This window comes from Rattus norvegicus, chromosome 17 (assembly GCF_036323735.1).
Source record: "Rattus norvegicus strain BN/NHsdMcwi chromosome 17, GRCr8, whole genome shotgun sequence".
NCBI classification, from domain to species: Eukaryota; Metazoa; Chordata; class Mammalia; order Rodentia; family Muridae; genus Rattus; species Rattus norvegicus.
This window is the reverse complement of record NC_086035.1, coordinates 92,378,290-92,390,644: the sequence shown is the minus strand read 5'-3', so window position 1 is coordinate 92,390,644 and position 12,355 is coordinate 92,378,290. Positions and strand designations below refer to the sequence as shown.

Sequence of the window (12,355 nt, the reverse complement as noted above, 5' to 3'; positions counted from 1 at the left end):
ACAAACACGTAAAACCTGTGGCTTCCACCACCAACTCTAGTCATGTCTGCATACAACTACAAGCACAGACATGTACATGTTATTTAAAATAATGATGATAATATTAACATTTTTAAAAATAATATATTTTGTTCAAATATTAAAGGCATTAAGACAAGGTAAAATGTCCTTCCTCATTTGTTTGATAGAAGCAAATACACTAACATCTCCATTGTCATTTCCAGTAAGAACTTGGAATGAGGTAGACACAAACTGTACCAGGATTTTAAATCCAGAAGTGTTCAAAACACAATACAGAGCTAAGATCACAAAAGGGGTCAAGGGAGCTCCACTGGCCCAAACCTGCTCAGGGAAGACATGAGCAGTTGCTTTAGCCTGGAAATGTTCACTAAATCTTCATTTATGTCTTCACAGTTTTGGTTGGTGTTTGGTTGAGAACTTTTGCTCTATTTATCAAATCTTGGCGAAGAAAATCTTGTTTTGTTTAACAAACCATGTGTGCCTCTGCCTTCGGGGTTGAGGATTCTAAGATGACCATTGATCAGTTATTTTCTCTATCATTTAGAAACTATCAATCCTAGCTTTCTGTCTGGTGAGAAACTGGATGAAGACTCTATGGGAAAAACATGGGAAAGTCTCACCCCTAGGGATGGTAGTCACAGTGCAGTTTGGTCAAAGTATGCCAGGGTCAGTGAGAAGTTAACATTTTGTTCTTATGTGAGTCCAAGAAAATGATCTACTTTTCTCAAGTGCAGATGGGATAGCTTCCACAAACCAACAGTTGTTACAGAATGTTAGGGTCTAAGTGAAAAATGAACCATGTTATCCATTGACTAATATATGAATGTTTCTGTGTGCCCTTTAGCTTGTGTCATGTTAAATGCAAGCTGGAGTAATTTGAGAAAAAAATGAATTGAGTTTAGGTAAGGTCATGGAACCTTTTAATTGATTGATGACATTGGGTATAAGGTCATGGCTCCACATAAGTACGTAACTGTATAATATTACAAACAATAAAGCAAACTAATACACTGTCCATAAACCAGTGTTGGATATCAGTTGTGAATCGCTTATTATAATTCATATGATACCACTCATTATTTTTAAAGTAGAAAGAGGCTTTATTGGGGTTTGGATATCTACTATCAAGAGAGGATCCTGTGCTTGAACATTGGTCTCTGGCATGTGACCCTGTTTTCTGAGGTTGTAGAAAATCTGAAAAACATAACCTAGCAGAAAGAAGTAGGTCATAGGAGATATAGGGACTGCTAACTGGGTGTAACCATCTTCCTCAAGTCTCTACTGCCTCACTGACCTTAATTCTTTCCTGTCTGGAGGACAGAAAATAAAGAAAACAAGTGGACTGTGCCCAACCCTCATTGGTCCATTTCAGCTCTGACCTCAAAAGGAACCATTGTGAGGTCATTTACTTCCTTAGTTACTGAAAACACATCCTGTCTGTACAGGGCATTAGCTGTTGGTTGGTGGCTGGGTTAGTTGGTTGGTTTGGTTGGTTTGGTTGGCTGGTTGATTGGATGGTTGGTTGGTTGGTTGGTTGGCTGGACAGCAATTGCATTTATTCAGTTAGCCACTGAACTTGGATATTCATGAATTGTTGAATCTGAACACAGTGAGTTTTCCTCTATATTCCTATGTCTCACTTTAGACTTGTTTGTTTTCTGTATTTAAACTAAGTCTCTGTTCCTGTATATTTTTGTTTGAATATTGAATAGGAGAATTTTTCTTTGTTGATTTGATTTATCACCCGATTTTGCATTGTCATATTTTACATGTATTTATTCCATGAACTAATTTTGAACAATAGTTTATGATAACAAAACAGCACAAACAATCTCCTAATGGCATTTCCAGACATGTACATAAAGAACTTTGACCATATTCCCATGATCACACTTTCCCTGGCTAGTCCCTTTCAGGTTCCTCAGTTCTTCCCTTTTAGTTTGTTCCCTTTCTTTCCAAGTACTGGCCCAATTGTTCAAGTTCTCCTATTCAGAGGACTGGTAGGCTACATTGGGTGGTCTATTAAGAAAAGGCACCAACAGGTCTCTGTGATTTAGCAGGAAGCCTCCCCCTAGCAGGTTAACTTGGGATCTTCCTTGCAGTGCAAACTCATGACCCTATGCTAGCTACAAGGCAATGCTTAGATCCTAATTTTTTGATGATAACTATGAAAGTAGGTAGATGAATAGAATTCAAGGACAGAATAGATATAAGTCTAAGAAGATCCAGTTTTATACTGCCAAGAAGAACTTTACAAAGTGAGACATATGATACTATGACCCTTCATTTACCTGGGTCATTCTGTTGGCAGCTGTCATTCCATTGAATTGCTATCTTCTATCTTCAGGAGAACAAATGTGACTCTGAAGCTAGTGTGGTACCAGGCACAGGAGGTCGGGCAAATAATGAACTTGAAGCAAAGGAACAAGCATGGGCCTTTGAGTCTTGCTGGCAAAACAGCTTAAAGTACACGTCCAGGAAAAAAAGTGCCTAGTGCTGGAATGGTCTGCCCAGCATTCCACTGGACTCACTCAAACAACATTTAGAGAAAGAGAGGGAATTTTATATTGACAATGTGCCTCTCCAAATTTCCAAACCTAGGCTTGAATAAAACTACTTCCACCATTCCTATAGGTTTTATCTGCTAGTGGAATGGGAGTGCAGAACAGAACCTTCATAGTCAAGCAACAAAGAGCCTTTCAGGATCCTTTTTGCTTTCCATGACATTGCTGAGGAAGGAGGGTTGTATTCCCTGGGACATTCAAAAATCTAACATCTGATTAGAGACCTAACAAGTAGGACTTTGAAGCCCATGGCTGGACCATACCTGTACCTCTGTTTCATTGTTTGAAGGTTTAGCTTGTTAGCATTGCTAGGAAATGCTTTGTGTGCAATGTGTACACATGTGGTGTTTCTATATGACTATGAAAATTTCAAGAGGGAATGTCCTTCCTTGACCTCTGCTAAACTGCAGTCCATTTCCTTTGGCATCTGTCATGGAGTTGGTTCTTAGTGAGTCCTGTCAGATTCCTCTAATGTGTAAAACTGATGAGTTGTGGTGAGAGGGGATAGCAGCATACATTCAAACACATGCAAATGGCTCACAAAAGCCCTTGCACCTCTGTCATTAATGTCATAATCTCATGTGTAAGCCCAATGGGTCTAAAGTTACTTTCTAGAGCTTTGGGAACATAGATCAAGCAAAAAATACATAGCAGCCACTTCTTTCTTTCATTTCGCATGTTTGTTTTTGTTCCATGAGACAGACGCTCCTGGACCACAGGCTGGAATCATCATTTCCGAGAAGCCAAAGATTACTTGAAGTGATGATCTTCCTCCTCCACTTTAACAAATTTTATAATTAACATGGGCTCATCTTTATGAGACTATCCTGACTTTAACTTTGTCCTATGTCTGTCAGAGGACCCTGAGGAACTCTCATCACTCTGGGTCCAGGTAGCTTACCCAAGTCTAGATTTTTCTTATCGGACTGTTTTGTGCCAATTCCTACTTCAACTTTCAACCCCAATTCAACAGCAGTAAGATGTGGATACACAGGAAACTGCTACAGGGCACAACATGTCACCTTCACCAAAGATACACTGATCTCATACTTTTTCTTGACCCTCTGGGAATACATACACAGGGCCAGTTAGAATTAGAAAGCAGCCTTGGTACATAATTAATTTGTTGGGTACTTGTCCTTGCCTTGCTAACATCCTGATGCACAAGTAATCAACTTCTGTTGTTTTGAAGTTCAAACAGAAGGCATTTTGTTTGAGAGCAGAAGGACCCAGAGTTCCAGAACAAGGCACCATCTACTACATCAGTTGTTTATAGGTTCCTGGCTTAGGGGTGTTTACTTGATCATTTGGAACATATCAGCTCACTGTTTCTAGATCTTGAGCTTTGGTCAGAAGTCTCAAGCCTGAGGGCAGGCAATATGGGATTAATGGTGTCATATTCCTCTCAGCCCCCAAAATGGTAGTCTCATGCCCAGGGGTGCAATGAGCAATAGCATTTTGTCACAACAATCAAGGTAGTCAGGACTTACAATCCTTTAGCAACCACTTGTCGGAGTTCAAAAAGTAAATAGAATACATTGAATATGGACATGAATTATTACAAACTTATGAAGTCTGGGGTCCATGTGAAAAGCAAGACAATGTCCATCAACTTGCCATTGAATATCAGAATCCATTAAAAACTGGAGTGCCAAAGCTCTGGCGTCCATTGTCATTCTCAGGATTCCTTGTTTGATTATTAATGACAAAGTGTCCTTGTTAAAGATGGAGTGTTAAGTGTTTGAACATTGTTCCCATTAGGTGGTGCAATTTGGGTTTAATTATGGTCCTTGGGCAGGGGTACAAGTAGGAAGAAATGGGTCACTGGGTAACACTGGGGACAGACTCTTGAGTCAAACCTGCCCTCTAGTGCTCTAATGACCAAGACTAGCCTTCCTGTCCATGGAGACAGAAGCCGAGGAGAAGGAATGGACCGTGCCTAGCCACAGTGTTGGCTGCTCTTTGCTCTAACCTCCCAAGGAACCCTGTGACAATGGATAGACACCTGTCTACTTACAGCTCTGATTGAGGCTGCATTCTGTCCTTACAGGTACAGAAGCTGTTGCTTGGCTGGAAAGAAATTACAGTTTGAGGACACAGAAATTATACTTGGACATTCAGGAGCTGTTGGACCCTGACATAGTGAGTTTCTCCAACTTTGGACACTTCAACTTGCTCTTTTTGACTTTGGTTTCTGTATTTGCTGGCTTGAGTTATGCATTTACATTTCCATGTTTTTTATTATCTTCTATTTCACATTTTATTAAATTATGTTTGCTATGTTAGAGTATTCTATTTTTTCACTTCATATGTATGACAGATTTGCATCCTCATATGCCTTGAGTACCATATCCCAGATGCATTCTGTGGAGGTCAGAAGAGGGAGTCAGGTTTTCTGGGTCTGGAGTTACAGGGGTTGTGAGTCTCTCACACCATCCCTAAGATTGATACAATAACATATTCACATAGCATAACTCAGTTGTGTAAGAAAATACAATCTCTCTATACCTGTCTATAGTTCCACTTCCCCGAAATCTGATTCCTTTGCTAACCTGACAGCTCATACTAATAAAATTATATAGAAAGACTTGTATCACTATTTTAAGTGGTGTATACCACCTGTGAGTGTGCTGTATAGGTGTGATTAGAGTCGAGAGGTGTAGTAACCCCTGGAGCTGGAGTTAGGGTAGCTGTGGGCACCTGTGTTCTGAGAACCACCTACAGGTCCTCTGCCTGAGTAGCCAAATTTGGGAACTCCAGACGCAGATCGCCATCCTGCACAGTATAGGTTTTCGGGGATCTGTTCTCTTTACACCTTCTCTTGAAGCTGATATTCTAGATGCCTCTACTCAAAGAGAATGCTGAGATCAGGAGAGAGGATGGTGAGCTTTTCCAATTTAGTGGCTTTTAGTGTATAGGATTCTCTCAGTTTGCAGTTGGTCCCTGACAACCGCCTCTATGTCACATTTTGCATCTGCTCCTTTGCAGTAGGTCCTTGTCCTTCCCTTCCCAATATGTAAAGTACATGTCTAGATTGTCTGATGTTTTTCTGAGCTTTTTTTCTCATCTCTTTAATGTAGGAATTTGAGCGTATCAACATGTTCTGGGGCCTGTTTTTAAATGTCTGTTTTATTTCTCATTGCAAGTTTGCTTCTAGCCATATAAAGGAGGGCCTGATCATGGAGCAGGACCCAGAGAGCCGAGACTCTATCGAGAACTTTACCACTGACTATAAGATCATAAGAACCCTGGGAAGGGGACGATTTTCAGTGGTAAAAATGGCCTATCACGTCCCAACCCTCACCTGTGTAGCTATAAAAGTTCTCAAGAACACCGAGAAGTGCTCCTCAGTGATGAGCAGGGAAGTTGACATTCTAAAGTCCCTGGGCCATCCTCATATCATCAAGGTGGTCGAAGTGGTCCAGACAAGAGAGGCCACCCACCTGGTCATGGAGCATGCCTCTCAGGGAGACCTACTGGACCGAATCCGGGAATGTGGATATTTAAAATCGTGGGAGGCCCGAAGAATGTTTAGACAGATATTAGAGGCAGTACAATTCTGCCATGACAATAATATTGTCCACCGAGACATAAAGGCCAACAACATTTTGATAGACGGAAGGTGGAATGCCAAGCTCTGTGATTTTGGCCTAGCTGCTAAAACACTTCCTGGGCAGAAGCTGATTGATTTCTGTGGCACGCTGCCATACTGTGCGCCAGAATTCTTTGAAGCTGAGGAATATGAGGGCCGCCCATTTGACGTATGGAGTGTAGGTGTCCTCCTCTTCTTCATGGTGACTGGGCACTTGCCTTTCCTAGGCAAGTCATTTGCAGAGGTGAGGAGACAAATCAGTTCAGCCAATTTCAGCATTCCGCCTCACGTTGCCAACGATATTTTCAATGTTATAGTGGAAATGCTGATGATAAATCCCAGCAGGAGGCCCAGCATCCAGCAAATTATGATGCGCCCCATGATCAAAGACAGCCAGGCCTACTCACCACCGACATCCATACAGACGTTCACAGGAACACCAAGCCCTAGCACCATCAAAGCCATGAGAGTCATGAGGCATACACCTGAGAAAAGCACTGAGTCTCTGATAGACCCAAATATCAACGAGGTGCTGGCAACATACTTGATTCAACAGCACAAGCCACTCAGGAAAGTCTGCACACACCACCAAGTGGAGCCAGGTCTAGAAGATCTTCACTCCTTCCCTCGTTTTCTTAAGAGAAAGGGACCTCTTCTCTCCTCCTTCACCTTGTCCTCACATTCATCCAATATTCGGGAGAAGGAGGATAGGAAGAATTCCAGGAAGGTTGTGAGAAGGCATGCTGTAGGCTACCAGCAAACAAGGACCAACACCGTCCAGCTCGATCTCCTGGACTGTCCTATAGCTGAAGAATTCAGGGATAACAGGCTGCAAATCAGGAAGACATTCTCAGACTCCAAGACTGTGTTGTCTTGTAGTCTAACTGAACATATCCAGTCACCTCGACTTCAATACACCTATTCCACTACAGCAGACCGGAATGTGTCCTCCTTCATACCGCCACATGATTTCTGTGCATCACTGCAGACACCTAAGGGGATAAGCCTTGCAGGCTGCTCTGGAGATACCTGGCAGAGAGAGACACTCGTGGACAAAAACACCTTCATCAAGGAAGAGGCCATGGTTCATGAAGATACCGTCACTAGTGGCCAGCCACAAGTTCCTTGCCCAGCTTCCCGTCGGGGATGGCGTCACCACTGGAAGGGGTTTAAAAAGACAATTAGTAGAAGCCTTCGAAACCTGTGCTGCTGTCTGCCACCACCATCAGAAAATCAAGTCTCCTGCAATAACTTGGCTCTCAGGAAGAGAGGAGAACATTGTGTCACCCACAGAACCAGGTGGGTGCATGTCCTCATTCATTTCATCCATATTCCCTCCTGTCCTTTGTGACAAATGAGGATGGTCCTTGAGGCACACAGAAACTTGACAAACTGTAACTTCAGAAAGATTAAGTCCATAGAAACCCCTGAAGGGTGATCTGATGCTTTGTGAGTCATAAGGGGAATCAGAGACACTGATTAAAGCAGGACGAGAGGGAGGTGGGGGCATGCCCAAATGGGGCAGAGAGTCCTAAGACAACCAGTGGGGTGCTATGACTCTTTATGGAAAGCACAGGAAGTTCTCTGTTTTTCAGACACCAAGAGCCTCTTTTCTGTCTTTTTCTTTTCAAGTCCTGAAGAACAGCAGCCTCAGCTGCCTGGCTTTTAAGCCAGTGGTGGGGGTTGGCCTGGCTGAAAATTATACAGTCTCAGAGGAGCCAGGCCAGACGTCCAGGTGCCTGTGTGCTTGCAGGCCCCTTCTCCAGAGGAAGAGCTGTCCACACCACAGCAAGGTCTCTCCAGGTAAAGCCCCAGGCAGGAAGGCCTGCCTTTTCACTGTGTCTTGCTCAGAAGGGAGGGATGAAGTAGAACAGTGCCCTAAAAGTGTCAGTGGACCAGTAGCCCTCTGCCCTCTCTTCTAGCAGAGGTAAACATCAGAGACTGTTCTGTGGGACTGTACTGTTCTTTGCTTCCTGTTTCTTGCAGAGAACATGGTCTTCATCATGAAGTAGACTTCTCAGAAAAGTCTCCCTAGTCAGCCCATCAGACCTGAGCTAAAATGGGTTCCCAGGTTGAAATCGAGGCCTCTATGTCTCCTCTGAAGGGAATTCTCCTGTCAAACTTTGACCAGACCCTCACCCATCCCCACTGCCCTGCAAATGATATCACAGTTTATATTGCTTAAGTCCTCAGACCCAACTCAGGGTAAAGCTTACAAAACCCATACTGTGGAGTGACTCCCAAGGCAGCTGTGCCCTCTCTCTCACCAGTTCTGCCCTGTAATTACTCATCTCTCTATGTTTGCTCCCTCAAGGCCAACTTTCAAATGTCTAACTGGATTCCATCCTGTGTCACAGCCTCCTGGAAGGAGGAGGGACAGGTGTTATGAGCAGAGTCAAAAGAATAACTTAATGATGGAGCAGCAAATTGGTGTGGCCCTAGCTCATGACAGCTTCCGGCCTCCACTGGAGTATGCATTCCACTGGATAAATCTACCCAGGCTGCTTCCATTAACCTGAGAATTTGCACACTGCTTTTTTATGCCCAGTTAAACAGCCTTGCAATTCCTTTGTGAGAGCTTCTGGGAAGCTTTCCCTGTCCCTCCTACTGTTACATTTGTTAAGATATCATCTCCTGTGTTCTTTTTAACTAGACTGTATCAACATCTTCCACAGCATGAGGTGTACAGAATACCATATGACTGACGTGGAGGGTCCCTCTGACCCAGTGTCTCTCTTAATTTGTTCAAAGGACATCAAGGATCCTGGCATAGTAATCCTGCAGTGATATGTGCTGAGTTTAACAGCATGTCCCTATAGTACTCCACCATTGTGATCACATACATATTTCTCATGTGCTTTATCCCCTGAGCTACAGGAAATTCTCTTACGACAGACAATCGTTTCCTGTCTAATTTGAGTGGGAAAGCATATCATATTCCACTCTGGAGCAAGAAGAGCACTATATGAACTCGTGTATCTGAACCCACAATGCAAAAGTTTGGGAAAGTTCATTAAAGGGGTTCTTTGCTGGCCTCTAGCACTGAACCAGGTTAGCTACTCAGACAAAACCAAGGAAAGCCTCTCACAGACCCTGGCCAGCCTAGGTTTTAAGAGTTGGCCTCACACCCTGATGATTCCTTGTCATCCATACCCTGATATGTAGAAGCCCTGGTGAGTCTATATCTCTGTCAGTGTGTCTGTCTTTACTTTTACATGAACTACTTCCATGCAGGTGGGTCTCAATGGATGTTTCTTATACTGGACTCCTAGAGAGCCATGTACCCCTCAGGATGGCCTTAAGTGGAAAACACAAAATAGAAACATCAAATATAAAATCCCAATTGATGGAAATAGATTCACAAAATTAAAAACCAACAGATGAAAAACACTAACCACTCCAATAAAAATCCTTAATATATCACTCTTAATTCTAACAGACTCACAGGTGTATGCTAAGGGAACATATTCCCTTGCAGAGAACATGGTACAATAGACAGAAGAAATTGGTTCTTATTTTCTGATATGTTTATGTAAATTAAGCATACTTTCATTTTTTTTTCTTCTTACATTTGTTTTGTTTTTTTTTCCTATTTTGGAATAGTGTTGCTATGCTGTTTTAGTGTTCACACAGTCAAACCTAAAATTCAGAGAGAATACCACTCGGGATAGAATGAAAGCCCAGGCTACATTTGTCTTCCTCTTGATCTTGCTGCCTCTGTTCCTCCTTTAGTGTAATGCTATGCTGTGAACATTTCTGTTTTCATCAAGGTCTCTTAAATCCCAACAGGCCACCTTGTAGCTAAAGATTACCTTGAGCACGATCCTCTTCTTCCTGTCTCTAATTCTGCAATGTAGAAGTTTCAGTTCTGAGCCACTCTACCCTGTCAAGTAACACAACTTCAAGGCCAGTATAGGCAAGAGGAAGTACCAGGCTGAGTGCAATCCTGTCAGAAAAGGGACATTCTAAATATTTTTACCTGGCAGATCTGGTCTCTGCAGCTGGGGAGATGGATGTTGGGTAAAGTGTCACAGTGCAACAAAAGGACTCTGGAAATCAGACAAGGAAGAATCATGGTGTCATCTTAGGCCTTGAGCTTAACAGAGGCAGGTGTGGCAGACTGATGAGCTGAGATTACTGACATATTACTCTGTCTCAATATTGAGGTAAAAAAGCATTTGATGATTATTCCTGGCCTTCAGGTATGAGGACAAACAGACAGACACCAACACACAAACACACACACACACACACAGACACACACACACACAGAGAGAGAGAGAGAGAGAGAGAGAGAGAGAGAGAGAGAGAGACAGACAGACAGAGAGACAAAGAGACAGAGAGACAGAGAGAGAAAGAGAGTGAGAGAGAGAGAGAGGGGTAACTCTGAGGTAATGTATGTATCATGCACATATTAACTCTTTATAGATCTATCTAGACTTTTCCAACTATGGACTGTCTAAATTTTATAGTCATGTCTGTCTATTTCTTGGCCAGTGAACATGAACCTATGTCCCGTGGCAAAAAACCTACTCGGGTTTTCTAGTGATGAATATATTTTCTTTCTCTTGTTTAACTCCAGTTTTCTTTATGCAGTCCAGGCAGCCAAGGACTTTTGATCCTGCTGGACAACGGACTGGACACAATGAGTGGCCTGATGAGTGGACCGTTGGACCATTTGGGACTCACCTGGACTAAAATCCATGTATAACAAAAGGGTCTCCAACATCCTGCTCCTTCCACTAGGAGGGCAGGTGAAAGGAAGATGCTCCGAGATATAGATTTCTTGGGGCTTATTTTTTTTCTGTGTGTTTTCTTTTGAAGATTGTAAGGTTTGCTTTTTATTCCTTTTATTTGTATATAATTTTGTTCATACATATGTATTTATCTAATATTTTAATGTTTTAATTGAAACAGTGACATCACCTTCCTCTTTTGTACCTCCTCTCCAAACTCTCCCAGCTATCCTATATCAAACTTTTCTCATGCCTTCACTCTTAAGTTGATGGACTTCTTTACGTGATTAAATTTGTTATATATTTTTACTTATCTTGTGTATCCAGAAATAAATATAAATATACCTGCAGAGCCCATATTTGTTGCTTGTGTATATATTTGTTCAGACTGACTACTCTCTATTTGACAACATGGTACTTTGTATTTTTACCTTTTGATATTTTCTCTTCCCCATCTTAAAATTCTTTTTCTGGCTAATGGTTTCTTGCCATTTTTATTTAACCTAAATTATTTATTTCCTTCTTTTGCCTCCTTTCTATACTCCCCCCATCTTTGATTCTACTACAACAAAGACCACTGCCTGTGGGAAGGAATCACTCTTGAAAGAGCCAGAGGTGTGGGTCAATTGAAGACCAGTGGGAAAGTTCCACTGTCGACCTTCAAGCACAATGACCCATCCCATCCAGGCAATAGTCAGTTCCCAGAGAACTGCAAGCCAAACTGTTAAACAAAGCTACCTATGATTTCCAACTCACCTCTCCTTCCCCTCTGGAAAAGCAGGAATGGTTCACTGATCACTAGTCAGTAGGAGGTCACTTTGCCCCATCAATAATACACTGCCTAGTTACCAACTGCTTGAATTCTGCCCCAGTTCTTAGCAAGGTATATAACTCCCTGTCAGAGTCTATTCAGGGTCACCTCCCTTTAAGTGGGAAGGCCTCAATAAGGCAGAATGAACTCCTCTTGCTATTGTATAGATGACTGTCTCCATGAATCTCAATCAAGAGTTCCTGGAATCGGTTCAGTTTGGACCTCACATTGGTGTATTCAACTGGAAACTTGCTTCTTCTGTGGGACCCATGGGAGAGTGGTGAAAGGGAGGAGTGGCAGTTACAGCTAGGTACTGAGGTTGACTTCTCTGTGCTCTCTCTATCTAGCTTCATTGTGTTCTGCTTTTGGCTCCTTTCTTTCTTGCAAGCATCAGGAGGGCTCACAGAGGCTAGGTAACAGGGATTTGACCTGTCCAGAGGCCAGCAATGTCAGAGAACTTTGATCCAGTGTGAGGCCAGCAAAGTCACCAGAACCTGTGTGCATCTCACTTCTGGCAGGAGCAGATAGCCTGAGTTATCCCATCCACGGCAGGGATGGGGTTGGTCTGTGTACTTTGCCCTTGAAAAGGGACACTTGGTTTGTGTGTTAGTTGTTCTTTTTTTGCATTCTT

The 12,355-nt window shown here is 42.6% G+C and overlaps 1 protein-coding gene across 1 annotated transcript; it reads left to right on the top strand.

Moving 5' to 3' along the window:
- The first annotated feature begins 1,464 nt into the window (after positions 1-1,464).
- On the top strand, positions 1,465-11,268 carry LOC120097770 (sperm motility kinase X-like). Its single transcript, XM_063276832.1, has 5 exons — positions 1,465-1,630; positions 4,636-4,727; positions 5,732-7,476; positions 7,810-7,980; positions 10,774-11,268. Exons 3-4 carry the CDS (start codon positions 5,765-5,767, stop codon positions 7,844-7,846), a joined length of 1,749 nt encoding a protein of 582 aa, XP_063132902.1. The 5' UTR covers positions 1,465-1,630; positions 4,636-4,727; positions 5,732-5,764; the 3' UTR covers positions 7,847-7,980; positions 10,774-11,268.
- The last annotated feature ends 1,087 nt before the right edge of the window (positions 11,269-12,355 follow it).

Coding starts and splice junctions, on each gene's coding strand:
- LOC120097770 (XM_063276832.1), top strand. CDS start 5,765: ATGGAGCAGGACCCAGAGAGCCGAGACTCTATCGAGAACTTTACCACT. Junction 7,477..7,809: donor TGTGTCACCCACAGAACCAG/GTGGGTGCATGT, acceptor TTTCTTTTCAAG/TCCTGAAGAACAGCAGCCTC.